Below are 14,599 nucleotides of genomic sequence, written 5' to 3'. Positions count from 1 at the left end.
TATAATAATCCAGGCAGGTGATCATTAGGGCTTGGTAGAAATAGTGGCAAGGTTTAAATTCGAAACAAGGACTAGCAGAGCTGATGACCTCTGTGGTGGGCATTGAGAATATCAGAGAGAAAGGTAGGGAGATTTCAAATTATGTGGCCTTTCTCTTTCTTTCAGGTTTTCTTTTACTTTATTAGGTGGTTATAGGTCTTGGTTGAGTTAATAGCAGCTTGGTAAATGCGTCAGTAGCAGAGGTCTTTGAACTGCTGACCCTTGAGCAATGCAATAAAGGGAGCAGATAAAGTCAAGACAGGCACCACCAGAGGCCTCAGCGACTTTGCAGCTACTTCAAGTGTTTTTGAAACACAAAACTGGTTTGTTGTAGATCTGTAGCTCTACAGGAGCGTATGCAGAGCTTAGCTTCCTTCAGCTCTCTGCACAGCCTTGGTGTGTCTGTCTGCTGTTGGCTGCTGAGGGCAGCCCAGGCAACTCCTGGGGAAGCTCAGAGACCTCAGGCTCTGATGACAGCCAGGGGATGTGCCTGGGAATCCAGGATCTCCTGCTGAGACGTTTCCTTCCTTCTCTGCTTCCTGCAGGACCCCCGCCCCCCCCACCCCCCCCCCACCCCCCGTCCCCGGTTACTCTGCTAAAAAAAAAAGTTTTTTTTTGCTTGTTTGAAAATTAGAGTTATAGTGAGATAGACAGAGGTCTTCCATCCACAGATTCACTCTCCAAATCCCACAACAGCCAGGGCTGGGCCAAGCCAGAATTGGAGATTCATCTGGGTCTCCCACAAAGGTGCACGGGCCCAAGCACTTGGGCCATCTTTTGCTGCCTTCCCAGGTGCATTAAGACAGGCCCCAAGGAAACACAGTTTCTAAACTTGGAGTCTGAAGATCTGAGCTGAATTTTAAAAATAACAATTTTGAAAATTGAAGTGTAAATACAGAGAGCTACATGTTATAATGACAAACAGTCATTTGTATGCAGGTGCATTTTGATCACGAACCAGAATCTCCAAGTCTTTTTTCCCCAAAGATAACCTCTGCTCGGACACTGCACATTGGTCTGCCCTTTCTTTTTTTTTAAAGATGAACATACAATGAGTAATAGAAGGATGTGTTTGATTTCTTTTAATCAATATTATGTTTGTGGGATTCATAGTGCTGCATGTAGGAATATTCATTCATTCTTGTTGTCTTGTAATATTGTCCTGTATGAATAAGCTGTATTTTAAAAATCCATTTTGCTGATGATGGACACTTGGGTTCTTTTGATTGTTTTTTTGGGGGGTATTATGTGTCATGGTGTATTTGTGTACATTTCTTTTGATATGTATGTTCATATTTCTGTTACATGTATATTTAGTGACCAGTGCAAGGTCATAAGGTTTTATGTGGTTGCTATCAGTTTTCCAAAGTGGTTATACCAGTTCCTGCTCTGTTCCTGTTCTTCCACATCCTCATCAACACTTGTTACTGTCCATCTTTCTCAGTTTTAGCCAGGGCCTGTGTTGTGGCACAGTAGGCTCATCTGCCACCTGTAGTGTGGGCATCTCATATCGGAATATTGATTTGATTCTAGCTGCTCTGCTTCCAATCCAGCTCCCTGCTAACATGTCCCAAAGTATATGTGTTCAGGTACTTAGCCCCTGCCAGTCCTTTGGAAGACCTGGATGGAACATCAGGCTCCTGACTTTAGCTTGGCCCAGCCCCAGGGTAATATGGGCATTTGGGGAGTGAACCAGTGTATGGAAGATCTTTTTCTCTGTCATTCCATTTCTTTGTTATTCTGACTTCCAAATTAAAAAATGAATTTTAAAGAATTGGTTTTTAGCCACTCTGGAGGAGATGGTAGCCTTATCTTGTTTTTAATTTGTATTTCCCTGATGGTTTATGAGATTGGACATTTGCTTATTTGAATGCTTTCTCACTGATAAATAACTACTTGTCCAAAAAGTCATTTCTCTTTTCTTTGTTGATAAAGATTATTTTGTCCCACTTATGAATTCTCCATCAGTTATGCATATTGTAAATCTTCTCCTATTTCCTGGCATTCTTTTACTGTCTATTGTGCCACCTCATATTCCAGTTTGTTTGTCTTTTTCTTTTATGCTTAAGAAAATTTTTCCTATCCCACAATCATGCTTTATTGTCTCACTTTTCACATTTTATCTCTAATCCAACTGGTATTTTTGGTGTGGCCATGTTAGTTTTAAGCTAATCTTACATTTGCTTAGTGCTTTAAGGCCTGGGGCTTCTATGCCGTTCCGAGCCGTAATGGGCGGCACTAGGTACAGCTGAGTTCTGAGTACTTGGTGCAGTGCAGGAAGTTTGACTAGCCCTTGGGAGCTGAAGCCTGCTTTCATTTTCCCGTGAAGGCACTTGGTTTTTGTGTTGTCACTTTAATTTCTTGAAAGTGTAGTCTGCGTGGTCTGTGTGTAATCTTGGTAGTTTGCATGGTCTGTTTAGTCTGCGTGGTCTGTGAGGTGCAGAGTCCCTCACTTGCGGTTAATTCCTTAGCCCACCAGAGTCTGGACCCTTTCTCTGTCCCTTGCGTGCAGTAGCCAGCCAAGATTCCAGGGGCCTTGTTGCTCCTGGGGAGAGGGGTTCTCGACTAGTCTCGGCCCATTTGCAGTCTTAAACATGTCTTTTATGTCTTTCTACCTTTGTTCTGATAGTGTGATGTCAGCAAAGTCTCGGCCTCCTCCATTTCCTCCCCACTCCAACCCCATACATGTCTGCAGTTTCATTTTGAAAATTCGTCAGAAAAACTGCTGCAAAGGTTTGGGTTGAAGCCCATAAGATGAAGGGCTTGAGTCTAGTTTTCAGGGAGGCCTGTTCGCTCCTCTTGGTTTGCATTGGTCTTGCTCTGGTCTGTTTTCACTTGGTGTCTAAGACCAGGAAAAGCAGAGTCGTTCTACAAATCAGGAAATCGCTGACAGGTGGGGTGTTGCCGTTTAGTGGGTCTCCACCTGATCCTCCTGCCCGGAAGGAGGTGCTAGTGTTGCATCCCAGGAAAGGATTGAAAATGCCAGCAACCCGGCGTTTATGCTTGTGGAGAGCACGTGGTGATTAGGTGAGGTTTTGGAGTTTTCCTCTTTCACAGATCCTTCCTTCAGGCACCCCCCTCTGATTCCTGGGGGTACTGCTGTCTTCTCACTTTGGTAGGAGTGCTTAGCGTCTTGGGTTGGGCAGACGTGGGGGTCGGTGTGGCCGGCAATGGGTATGTGGGATTCATCGGGGAGCTGGTCAGGAACTTGCTTGTAATTGGCATCCTATACCTTCTGCCTGAAGAACCGGTGCGAAGGAAGCTGGCAGCTGATGTTCTGGCTGTGGGGAGCTTGGGGTTTCTGGGCTGTGCTGGAGAGCTTAAAATGAGTCCCCACCAGACAAGGTTGTGAAGAACCGGAGTGTGATTTGAATATGTGTCCTAGTTTTCAGAACCCGTGTTAGCTGTAGAAGAACTATTGCTTTCTTTTTAACTAAATTGCCGATTTTAGCTTGTCACATACTTCTTTTTCTGTTTGTTTTGGGAATGAGTTTCCTTAATGTGCTGTTTCCTTAATTCTGTATCTTCCCATAGGCTTTTAATTGGTAACAGCACATCCTTTTTAAAAAGAAATTGATTTACAAACCAGACCAAGCAGTTATTTACTTACATAAATTTGTTCTACTTTATCCTAAACTATCTGAAAGGCAGAGGGACATAGACAGACATTGCATCTGTTCCTGGTCCACTCCCCGGATACCCACGGCAGTCGGGGCCGAGACAGGCCAGAGCCTGCAGATCAGTCCAGGTCTCCCATGTGGATGACAGGGACCAGGAACTAGAGCCATCACCTGCCGCTTCCCGGGGTGCACATTAGCAGGAAATCGGATTGTAGGCAGAGCTGGGACTTGAACCCATAGCCTCTGTTCTGGGATTTGGAGATCCTAACTGGCATTCAAAAAAAATATATATATGTATATGTATATATATACATATATATATTTATGTTTTAAATGGAAAAACAGCTGTTACAGAGAGAAGGAGAAGGAGGGTCAGAAAGAAAGATTTTTCATCTGCTGGTTCCACTCCCCAAGTGGCTGCAGTGGCCGGAGCTGAAATGATCCAAAGCCAGGAGCCTGTTATGGGGCTCCCACACAAGTGCAGGGTCCCAAGGCTTTGGGTGGTGCTCCACTGCTTTCCCAGGCCACAAGCAGGGAGCTGTAAGGGAAATGGAGTACCAGGACATGAACCAGCACCCATTTGGGATCCCGATGCAATCAAGATGAGGATTGCCAGTAGGCTATTGTGCCAGGCCCCCCATCTGGCATTTTACCTGTTGTTCCAAATTTTGCTCTCACATTCATTTTAGAAATTGCTTGCAGTATCAGTAAGTGCAGAGAAGCATTTTAGTTTAAATTATTTCAAAGACACAGTGACAGAAAGGAGAGGCAGAGTGAGGAAGAGATGTTCTGTCCACTGGTTCACTTCTTCAAGTGGAGGCAGGCAGGGGCTGGCGAGGCCAAAGTCAGGAGCCCGCCACTCCTTCCAGGTCTCTGATGTGGATGACAGGTGCCCAGGTACTTGAGGCATCCTCTGCTTCTTTCCCAGGGTGCATGAGCAGGGAACTAGATCAGGAGTACGTAAGTTCATACTGCAGTATGAGAAACCGGTGCTGTAAACCATGGCGCTTAACTTGCTGCACCACAGTGACAGTTGCTTGAAGCAGACTTTGTAAAATTGCAGTCTTGTTTTAGTGTCACTTTGCAGCTTGCAGTTGTAGGCAAGTTAGGGTTATTTTTCAGTTATGCTGATGTCAAGGTTTAGAAGATGAGTAGGGGGCTCATCTTTATCAGAAAAAAAAAATTCAGACAAGAGTGTCCCACAAATGTACAAGTGCCAAAACCATGGTGGCACTCCCCCTGGCATTCCAGTTGTTACTGCAGTCTCCATACTGTGGCCTCACTGTGGGAGAGACAGTTGTGTCTCTCACTGCTTGAACATGGTCTATGTTCTGTGTAGTGGCCCTGCATGTGCCAGTGAGGTATGTGGGCTTGTACAAGTCGGCTTCAGCATGGCGGTTGGTATTCGTCCTAAGCATTGCTGCTTCAGCCTCCGATGGTGGCTGAAGTTCTGTCTACACAGAAGGAAGCTAGCAGGCGGAGGCCCCTGCCCTGTTAGAGTAGGGCCCCTTGGGTGAAGGAGAGTGCGTGGAGAAGAGAGGGCAGCTGAGCGCCGGGGAGGATTGCACTTGGATGGGAGCCACTACAGGGTGTGGAGGGTTACTCAGGCTCACTGCTGTAACCAGTGTTCCCCTGCTTCTGTGAGAGAAAGGCGACTGGGTTTGGGGGCGTCATGTGCAGTGCTGGAGGGGCGCACCAAGGTCATGGCTCCGGGTACTCTCCTTCAGCACCTGAGCTCTCGGGCTGGAGTGACGGCTCTCTGGGAGGCTGTGGTTCGGCTCTCTGGGAGGCTGTGGTTCGGAGGTGCTCATTTGAACTCCTGCTCTGCATAACTCTTGGTTTCACCTTCATCTTCATTGGCTGCTTGTGTGAGATTGAGTGCTGAGTGTGGGTGAATGCTGAAGCCCCTCTTGTCCCGCAGGAACTCCAGGCAGAACCAGACAGCCATGTGATACCATTGCTCTGAGTCAAAAAGAGGGCTGATAATTCAGATGTGGGCAAATGCGTCAGGGACAGGTGGTCTGTTCCGGTCCCTGACCCTTTTCCCGAGTCTCTTCACTCTGTCTGCTCAGGCAGGGCTACAAACTGTTAATTTGCCTTCTTCATCTTTCCAAAATGGAAGTTTGAGTTATTTGTTCACTTTTCCTGAGCATACATAATTGAAAATCGATTGGACAATGACATGCATTTATAGAAGCTGCTAGAACACTGGGTTTGGAACCATCTGGGAAATCCCCTTCAGTTTTTCTGGCTTCTGCAGTGCATTTGAAGAATGTTGAACCGAAACGTTTTGAGGAAGCACACTGCTCTTGCTAGTGAGCGTGACCCGGACTAACTGGGGAGCAGTCAAGCTGAAGATGCAGTTCATTGATGGGTTTCAAATTCTTTTGTTAGGCATCTGAAGAAGCCTCGCTCAGGGCACTGGAAAGTCTGATGACAGAATTTTTCCACGATTGTACAACCAATGAAAGAAAACGTGAGATAGGTAAGTAACGGGCTGAGATGCAAAGAGCTGTCTCTCAGGGCAGGTCCAGTGGAGGTGGTGGCCTGGGCTGGTCAAGCTAACGTTTTCCCCTTGAGTTCATGCTCCTTTGGCCCCAGTCTCTTGGTATCTCTGAGGCCTGGACAACTAGCTACTGTAGAGGCACAAAGAGGACTTTTTACTCCCCCTTTTGGTCAGGCAGAAAACCTTTCTTCAACTTTGTTCCTAAAAGAAGAAAGCATGGAGCTGTTACAGCAGGTAAAGCCGCTGCCTGCGATGCCAGCATCCCACACGGGTGTTGCCTTGAATCCCAACTGCTCTGCTGTAGCTCCCTGCAGGTGCATCTGGAAAGCTGTGGAGGACATCCCAAGTCCTTAGGCTCCTGTTCTCACATGGGAGACCCAGATGAAGCTCCAGGCTCTGGCCTGGCCTAGCCCTGGCTGTGGTGGCCATTTGGGGAATGAATCAGCAGGTTGAAGATCCCTCTTTCTGTCTCACCCCTGCCCCTCTGTAGCTTTCAAATAAATAAAATAAAGTGAACACGTTTTGGTGTGTAAATGTCTAATCTTGTGCTTGGAGATCCCTTCACTGGAGTACTGTTAGGGACTTACTTCTCTTTTCTTCATTATTAGACTCTCCATTCTTTAAGCTTGGGTGACCGAAGGCTTTGAACAGCAGAGAAGCAGTAGGTCTGATCAGTTCAGGCTCTCCGTGCTTTCTAGAATATACTTTGGGGTTTTGTATTTATGAACACAATTTTCACCAAAGCCTGTTGTTCAGTACGGTGTGTCCAGTTGTCAGCTCTCTGCCTCAAGGACACATGCACTGTGGTCCCAGTGCTGTGTTGCAGGCTCTGAGTCCTTAGCCTGGGCTTGAGACCACCACACCTGCAGGCTTGTCCCCGGGGGGTGGGGTCCTGTCTGCTGTGTGTTAGACCTTAGGTTTGTTATTTCTGCCTCCTTGGGAGTGTTTTTCTGTGGATCCAGGAGCCTGGAGACCGTTTTTCTGTCTCCATTGGCTTTTCTAGATTAAGTTGGCCTGATAAACCTTAGGGGTATTTCCGTTTTTTGTCCCAAGCCCTGTTGGGGCTGCAGTATTCAGGTGAGCTGCAGATCTTGGCTGCGTCTCTGTCCCCCTACTTTTCTGGTCCTGGCAAAGGCTGCCATGGAACCTCTTATTGTTGGGCTTGGTGGCTCCTGCGAGCTGTGCCCCCCTCGCCTTTGTTTTCCAAAGGAGAGTACTGTGGAGAGCCAGAGTGTTTTTCAATAGGGCTACCCTGACAGAAGCTGCACCCGGGAGAGGCGCAGGCCTGTGTCCTGGAACAGCCCTGCTTGCCTCCCTGGGCTCTCCTTACCCAGGGGGCTGCCCTGCGGGGATCAGACTCATGCCCTTGGCAGTCTTGTGCTATGTGTGACCTACAAGGAAAAATGCCCGTCGTGATCTTTACCAATGGTGGGGGACGATCTTTCCTTTCCGGTAGTCTGCTGTATCCCCAAAACTCATTTTTTCACTTTTCCTTCAGTTGAAGTGCTTTGGCCTTCCCCCTTAGGTTTTGATTTGAAAATAAAATCTTGTTCTCCTCTTGGATTCATGAATTGAAAGTGTAACCTTTGGAATACATTCACATTCTAATATTTTTAAAATGGTTTTAAATAACCAGATGCTACGCGCGTCCTTTTTAAATGCAGGCTAAGGGAAATCCAGGGGCGTTCTCTCCAGTGGGCGTGCTTCAGCTTTGTTTGAGTATGTGGGTTGGAATCACTTCTTGCTTCTTGTCTTAGAAACTCAAGGTTTTCCTAACTAGGTGGAAGAAATGAAGGAGGCCTTTGTTGGACAATGCTGTTGGCAAGTGCCTCGAGAGACTGCCTGGAGGAGCTGGGAGCATTGGGGAGCACTGCCGTGTTTGGGTCACAGTGAATGAGCAGCAGAGTTCAGAGCAGACCTCAGAGTGCTTCATTCCTAGCCATATCCCATTGTCTGTGGCCTGACTTCACCTATGGGATTCACAGAAACCGCTGCTTCATCAGTAGGACAGGCTATCAGCTTCCTTTTGTGTTTTTTTTTTTAAATGGAAAGGCAGAGTTGCAGAAGGAGAGAGAGACAGAGAATCTTCTATCCACTGGCTCGTTCCCCAAATGGCTTACAATGGCCAGAACTGAGCTAATCTGAAGCCAGGAGTCAAGAGCTTCTTTTATATCTCCCACGTGGATACAGGGGGCCAAAGACTTGAGCCGTCTTTTGCTGCTTTCTCACACCATAAGCAGGAAGCTGGACGGGAAGCAGGGCAGGTGGGACTCAAACCAGCTCCCATGAGGAACGCTGGTGCCACAGTCAGAGGCTTACCAGGCTATGCTACTGTGCCAGCCCCGCTGGGATTTTTTTTATGAGGTGCCTTGTTGCTTTTAATCTGAGATGTAGGGGAGCTAAGAGCTGTGCCTTTAGGATTACAACGAGCAGCTGCACCTTTGGATCTTCTGCAGTTCTAGGGCTTCTCCTGTTACTGGACTGTGCATATGACCCTCTTTGGATGGTATTTCATGGCAAGTGTGTCAGGTACAAGTTGCTGAGTGGGAACCTGCCCAGATCGTGGTGCGCTGGCACCTCCCGTGGCCGAGGAGAACCCTGGCCAACTCCTGAGGTGTGCACACAGCTGCTCCGGCCAACTCTGTGGAGTGCCAGCCTTGAATTTCTTTTCTTCTTTCCCCTCCCCCTCCCTTTTTTTTGTTGTTGTTTGTGCTGTTTTAACATAAAACTGACCCATGTGAAGAGAGTTTGCCATTTGACCTCTTGCATTTTGCCCGTATCTTTTCTTTGTGAGGTTAGTCTTAATCTTTTTTTTTATTGTCATTATTTAGTAAATGTGTGAATAATGTAGATTTTCTGAAGATTAAAAAAAAAAAAGATTTATTTGTTTTTATTGGAAAGGCAGATTTTACAGAGAGAAGGAGAGACAGAGAGAAAGATCTTCTGTCTGCTGGTTCACTCCCCAAGTTAGCTGCAATGACCCGAGCTGAGCTGATCCGAAGCCAGGAGCTTCATCCAGGTCTCCCATGCAGGTCCAGGGTTCCAAGGCTTTGGGCCATCCTCTGCTTTCCCAGGCCATAGGCAGGGAGTTGGAAGGGAAGTGGAGCATCCAGGATATAAACCCGTGGCCATATGGAACCCTGGTGTGGTCAAGGACCCTAGCCACTAGGCTACTGCACTGGAGCCTTTTCTGAAGATTTATAGCGCAGCAGTGAGGAGAAGCGGCCTGTACCCTAGAGAAAAATGTTATTCATCATTTTTGGAGAGATAAAATCAGTGCCGTAACTTTCTATCCACATATCAGTTTATTAAATAAGAATGTTACCAGGGAAAGTTTCACTAAGAAAAAAGTACCCATGGCAAAGTTATTGGCTTTTTAATAGCTAAAAACTCCTGTCAGTGTTGGTGGTCACCTCAAAGACAAAAAAAAAAAAATGATTTGTTCTTTCTCTCTTGAAGAATTAAGTGAGTCTTGTGGCTGATTTTGGCATTTTCATTACATTGGGAAGGTATGTTTAAAGAAGCAGGACCAACTGTTCATTGATTTCGTGTATTTTTATGGTCTTCTTCTGTTGTAATTTTGCCTTTTCCAGAGGAGCTTCTTAATAACTTCGCCCAGCAGATAGGAGCCTGGAGATTGTGCCTGTATTTTCTCTCCAGCACTAGGAATGACTATGTAATGATGTACAGTTTAACGGTTTTTGAGGTAAGTCGGGTCATTTTATACTTTTCTGAAAGGTGTTTGATAGCTACATTGCTGTGTCACTGGCACCAGGCTTTAGCCACGCTGTGCAGATGGCTGGTAGTGCAAAATGGGCTCCCAGACCTCTTCCCACACGCTCCCTTATTCCTGCAAGTCCACTCTTCCCAGGCACCTGTTCCTCCTCGCCCTGGAAGGCTCAGGTGGCTGATCACCTTTAGACTTGGTAGCAGAGTCGCTGTGGGAACATACAGCTGTTCTCTCCCTGTTACAGGAGGAGGGGGAAGAGCTATTAATATCATCATCTAAGCACAGCGAGTTGTTTAATATCAACTCTCTTCTAAGTTGTCTTCTGTGTACCTTGAAAAATTTTCGCATTATAATCATATGACTTGTGTTACTTTATATTCTACTTCTCCCCCAACTTAGCTATATGATGTTCTCAAAAGTGATGGTGTCACCATTAGCATGAGCTGGAACAAGGGGTGGGCTGAGTCAGGCTGTAGTACCCACTGGCAGATGCTGAAGTGAAGTGGGCCATGCCAGACTGGGCCACAGCATCCACCAACACACATGGACTCAGGGGAAAGAGGGGCAAGCCTGGTAGGGGGGCTCCCTTGCTGAGCCACTGCTCCCACCGGCAAGCATGAGAACTGGGATGGGGCAGACCAGACCAGGCAGGGCTATAATACCTGTTGGCTTGCATGTAAGCTGGGTTGGGAGAGAATCAGGCTGGACTAATGAATTGTACCCAGTGGTGCATGTGTGAGCTGCAGTAAGTGTAGGCTGGTTGGGCTTTGCCGCTGTACTAGCTGGCAAGTGCTGGGACTGGGGCAGTTCCTGTCAAGCTAGACTATAAAACCACCTGGAGAGTGCAAGATTCAGGGCTGGGAGTGGGTTCAGTAGGGAAACTGTGGGCTCTTCTCTAATGGGTTGCAACTCCCACTGGTAAGCATGAGAACCAGGACTGGGGCAGACCTGGCTAGACATGAATGTGAATTGGATAGTGGGGTTGGTTGGGTTGAGCTAGGCTTCAGCGCTCATTGGTGTGTGTGAGATCTAAATGGGATGTGGGACAGACTGGACCAGTCTGCTGTACAAATTGGCAAGCACAGGAACCAGGGCTCGGGGCGGGCCTATTGGGAATTGTTGGGGGTTGCTCCAACCAGGCTGCAGCTTTCGCTAGTGTACGTGAGGGCCAAGTGTGTGGTGGGCAGGGTTGGGCTGGGCCATAACATCCATTGGTTTATGTAAGAGATGTGGCTGGAGACAGAATTGACCCAGCAATTACAACTGCTAGTGTGTAGATAGGCTGATGTGGGTGGATGGACAGAGCTGGACCCCGTACTGGTAAGCATACAACAAGTCAGATCTGAGATCACATCATACACCTTCTTTGTGGATCCTCCCAACTGAACCGCTGGGCTCAGAACTCCAACCAAGGGAAGAATCACAGGATCTGTGGTCTGACCATCGAGTGAATGTGTCAGAGCTGGGCCTCCTCGGTGGTTTGGATGGAGCAGTGGACAGAATACCCAGATGCACATGGAGGACATAGCAGTCCATTGGGGCCTGCAGAGGACATCTGGTACTATAGCAGAGGAAGGAGGGCAAAACAAGTTGGTCAGCTACCCCAGCCAAGTGTTGGCAGCAAGTATCTGGGTGAATGGGGAGCCTAAGGTGGATTATGTCAGCCAATGGACCTTGGAAGGATTTCCTCATCCTTGGATCATGTGATAAACAGCATTTCAGAACTGTGAAACCACTTGAGCAGATTCCTCGGATCATGCTGCACACTGGGGATCTTGGGATGGTATTGGGTTCCCCATCCTGGGGACAGAGGCTGTTGGGAGGCTGGGTGCACCTTCTCTCCTTATCTCCCCCTTTCCCCAGATTCAGGAAGAAGTAAAAAGAAAATGTGGAAACAATGGTCTTACCTTCTTTCCCCTAACCTTTGACCCTTCCCAACCTAATCAACTATGTACGGAAACATCATCATAAAAAGGAAAAAAACAGGAGTGGTGTCGTTGTGCACCCAGCCATTCTCCTATTTAAAATGGTAGACTTGTTTCTGACACTGATTTTTAGTGACAATGGTGTAATGGAAAGTTTTTGTCCATAAAGCTTTTTACTACTGCTGAATTATTCAACACATCTTCCTCAGACTGGGCTTGTGTTATGAGCTGGAAGATTTCTATTACTCTTATTACCAGATTACCCTAAGCTTAGTTTTGAAAGTTGCTTGTTTATTGAGATGGTTAGCTAACTGCAGGGTGAAAATCTGTTATTTTCGTGTATATAAATTTCTAATTTAGAAGATGCGTGTGTGTGTGTGTGTATGTATGTATATTTACATATATTTTTTTTCCAGAATCTGATCAATAAAATGTGGCTTGGGGTCCCATCTCAGGATAAGATGGAAATCCGAGGTTGCCTGCCCAAACTCCTTTTGGCTCACCATAAAACCTTACCTTACTTTATCCGGAACAAACTCTGCAAAGTTATTGTTGATATTGGACGTCAGGATTGGCCCATGTTCTACCATGACTTTTTTACTAACATTTTACAGGTAAGGATCTACATAAGGAACTTTATCTTGTACAGTTTGTAGAAGTGATTATTTTCTCGTCTCGAAGAGGCATTTTCAGGGTCGTGTTCTGGAGCTGTGGCTGCCAGGTGACGGTAGGATAATGGTTGCGTTCACCTCCCTCTGTGTTCTTGAGATGTGCTGTACCGTGTGCAGTGAAAAGAATGTTAACCTTTTGTGAAATTGTGTTCAGCAAGAAGCGGAAAGCCTGTTCCATGCTGTTGCAGGTGCTGGGACGCAGCTATCCAGCACTGTGATGATCCCTGTATCAGAGGTGTAGGCACACTGGCATGTGTTTTTGCTGAGGATGTGCCTTTGGTAGGGTTAAGAGGCTAGATGGGCAGGTAGAGGGGTTTTGATGTTGAATTCAAGGTCTTTCCTTGAAGCTAATGAAAGCTTGTGGAAAGTGAGAAAACATGGCCCCATTTTGATGTTGGAGCAATCACTCTGGCTGGAGTCTGGATGGCAGACGAGTGAAAGCAGGGAGGAGAGCAGTCAGGCTGCTGGGCAGCACCAGGAGGATCAGAGGCTGAGACCTGCTTGGTGGCTTAGAGGTAAGGCCTGCAGGGGAAAAGGGCGAGAGACTTGAACCAGGGACCAGATGGTGGGGCCGAGGGAGAGAGGACTCTGGAGTAACTGCCAGGTCTTAGCTCAGCTTGATTTTTCAGGCTAGGGGAAAAGGTTTGGCCAGAAACGTGTGCCTTTTGGGGTCACTGTGGTTTGTCAGGTTAAGTTGTCTCCTGTGACACCTGCATCCATATGGACACTGCTCTGTGTTTTGACTTTTCTACTTCTGATCCATGGGAAAGCAGCAGAGACTGCCACCCCCAGAGTTAGGGCCCCTTCACCCACATGAGAGACCTGCGTGAAGGTCCTGGCCTCTGGCTTCCTCCTGATCCAGCCTCGGGTGATAACCACAAGGGAATGAAGCAGTGGATGGAAGATCGATCTCTCTCTCTCTCTCCCCCTCTCTCCATACACACACACACACACACACTTATTTCTGTTTCTCCATCACTCTGCCTTTTAAATAAATACATTTAAAAAGAGAGATTACAAAAGATTTCTGTATTCCTTCTGTGTCATCAAGAATTGAAATGTGAGAAGATGATGTCACTGCTTGCTGGCTTCCTCTGATCAAGTTGGAAACATCGTGCACCCAAGACCATATTGGTGTGTAGGAAATTATGTTATGTACAGTTATAGAAGTATCGGTCTTTGAAAAATTAGTTTTAAGGTCAGTGCCTGCGGATTCAGAATTTTCTAGAACAATGTCATTTTCTAATGTTCTAACCGCTCTCCTCACAAGCCATTTGAATGATGCAGCAGTTAAAAAGAAAAGCAAAAGTTCTGTGGCCGTGCTGTCTCTGATTGCCTCTCAGAAAGGCACAGGTTCTTCATTCAGTCTGTTCTGTGCAGAGATGCAGCTATGATCTGTGTGCGGGTGGGCTGGTTGGGTTCCCCTGCAGAGACCATGCATTTATTCTGTTCCCTATTGAGGACCAGCCTGTCTTGTGCTTAGTGAGCATATGGTAGGCATAGGGTGATGGGCAAATGCAAAGGACCTGCCCTTGTCAAATCCCTCCTCCTGCATAGAAGCCTCAGCAAACAGCCAATGCAGCAAATGCTCACTTGGAGGTGATTCTAAGTATCACAAAGGAAATGAATTTCGGGTTAGAAGGAAGGAGATTGTTAATCTTGTGACAGATTTTGCTGGGGGGGAGTCGTACATGGGAGCAGAACCGGAGTAAAAATGATGGAGTCAGTCTTGTGGGCATCAGGAGACCAGTGCTTTGAGCAGAGGAAAAGGGGAGGGAACAGCATGATAGCTCAGCTGGCTAATCCTCTGCCTTGTAGTGCTGGCATTCAGTATGGGCATTCCACTTCCCATCCAGCTTCCTGTTTGTGGGCTGGGAAAGCGGTGGAGGACAGCCCAGAGCCTTGGGACCCTGCACCCACGTGGCTCTTGGCTTCGGATTGACTCGGCTCCAGCCATTGTGGCTGCTTGGGGAGTGAATCAACAGATGGAAGATCCTCCTCTCTGTTACTCCTCCTCTCTGTATATCTGTCTTTCCAATAAAAGTAAAATGAAATTTTTAAAGAAAAAATAAATGAACTTAAGGAAAGTGGAAAGCACCCCAGGCATG

General features: G+C 47.0%; 1 protein-coding gene across 2 annotated transcripts in view; it reads left to right on the top strand.

Annotated features, from left to right (window-relative positions):
• The window catches only part of XPO6 (exportin 6), a 108,889-nt gene that overhangs the window by 26,998 nt on the left and 67,292 nt on the right, over positions 1-14,599 (top strand). For both annotated transcript variants that reach the window (XM_004586837.2, XM_004586836.2), the window contains exons 2-4: positions 6,054-6,144; positions 9,759-9,871; positions 12,237-12,434. In XM_004586837.2, coding sequence (XP_004586894.2) covers positions 6,054-6,144; positions 9,759-9,871; positions 12,237-12,434 — 402 coding nt within the window. The remainder of the gene's footprint in view (positions 1-6,053; positions 6,145-9,758; positions 9,872-12,236; positions 12,435-14,599) is intronic.

Source organism: Ochotona princeps, chromosome 24, assembly GCF_030435755.1.
Source record: "Ochotona princeps isolate mOchPri1 chromosome 24, mOchPri1.hap1, whole genome shotgun sequence".
NCBI lineage: Eukaryota > Metazoa > Chordata > Mammalia > Lagomorpha > Ochotonidae > Ochotona > Ochotona princeps.
Note: the sequence above shows the minus strand (reverse complement) of the source record. Positions and strands in the feature narration are given on the sequence as shown.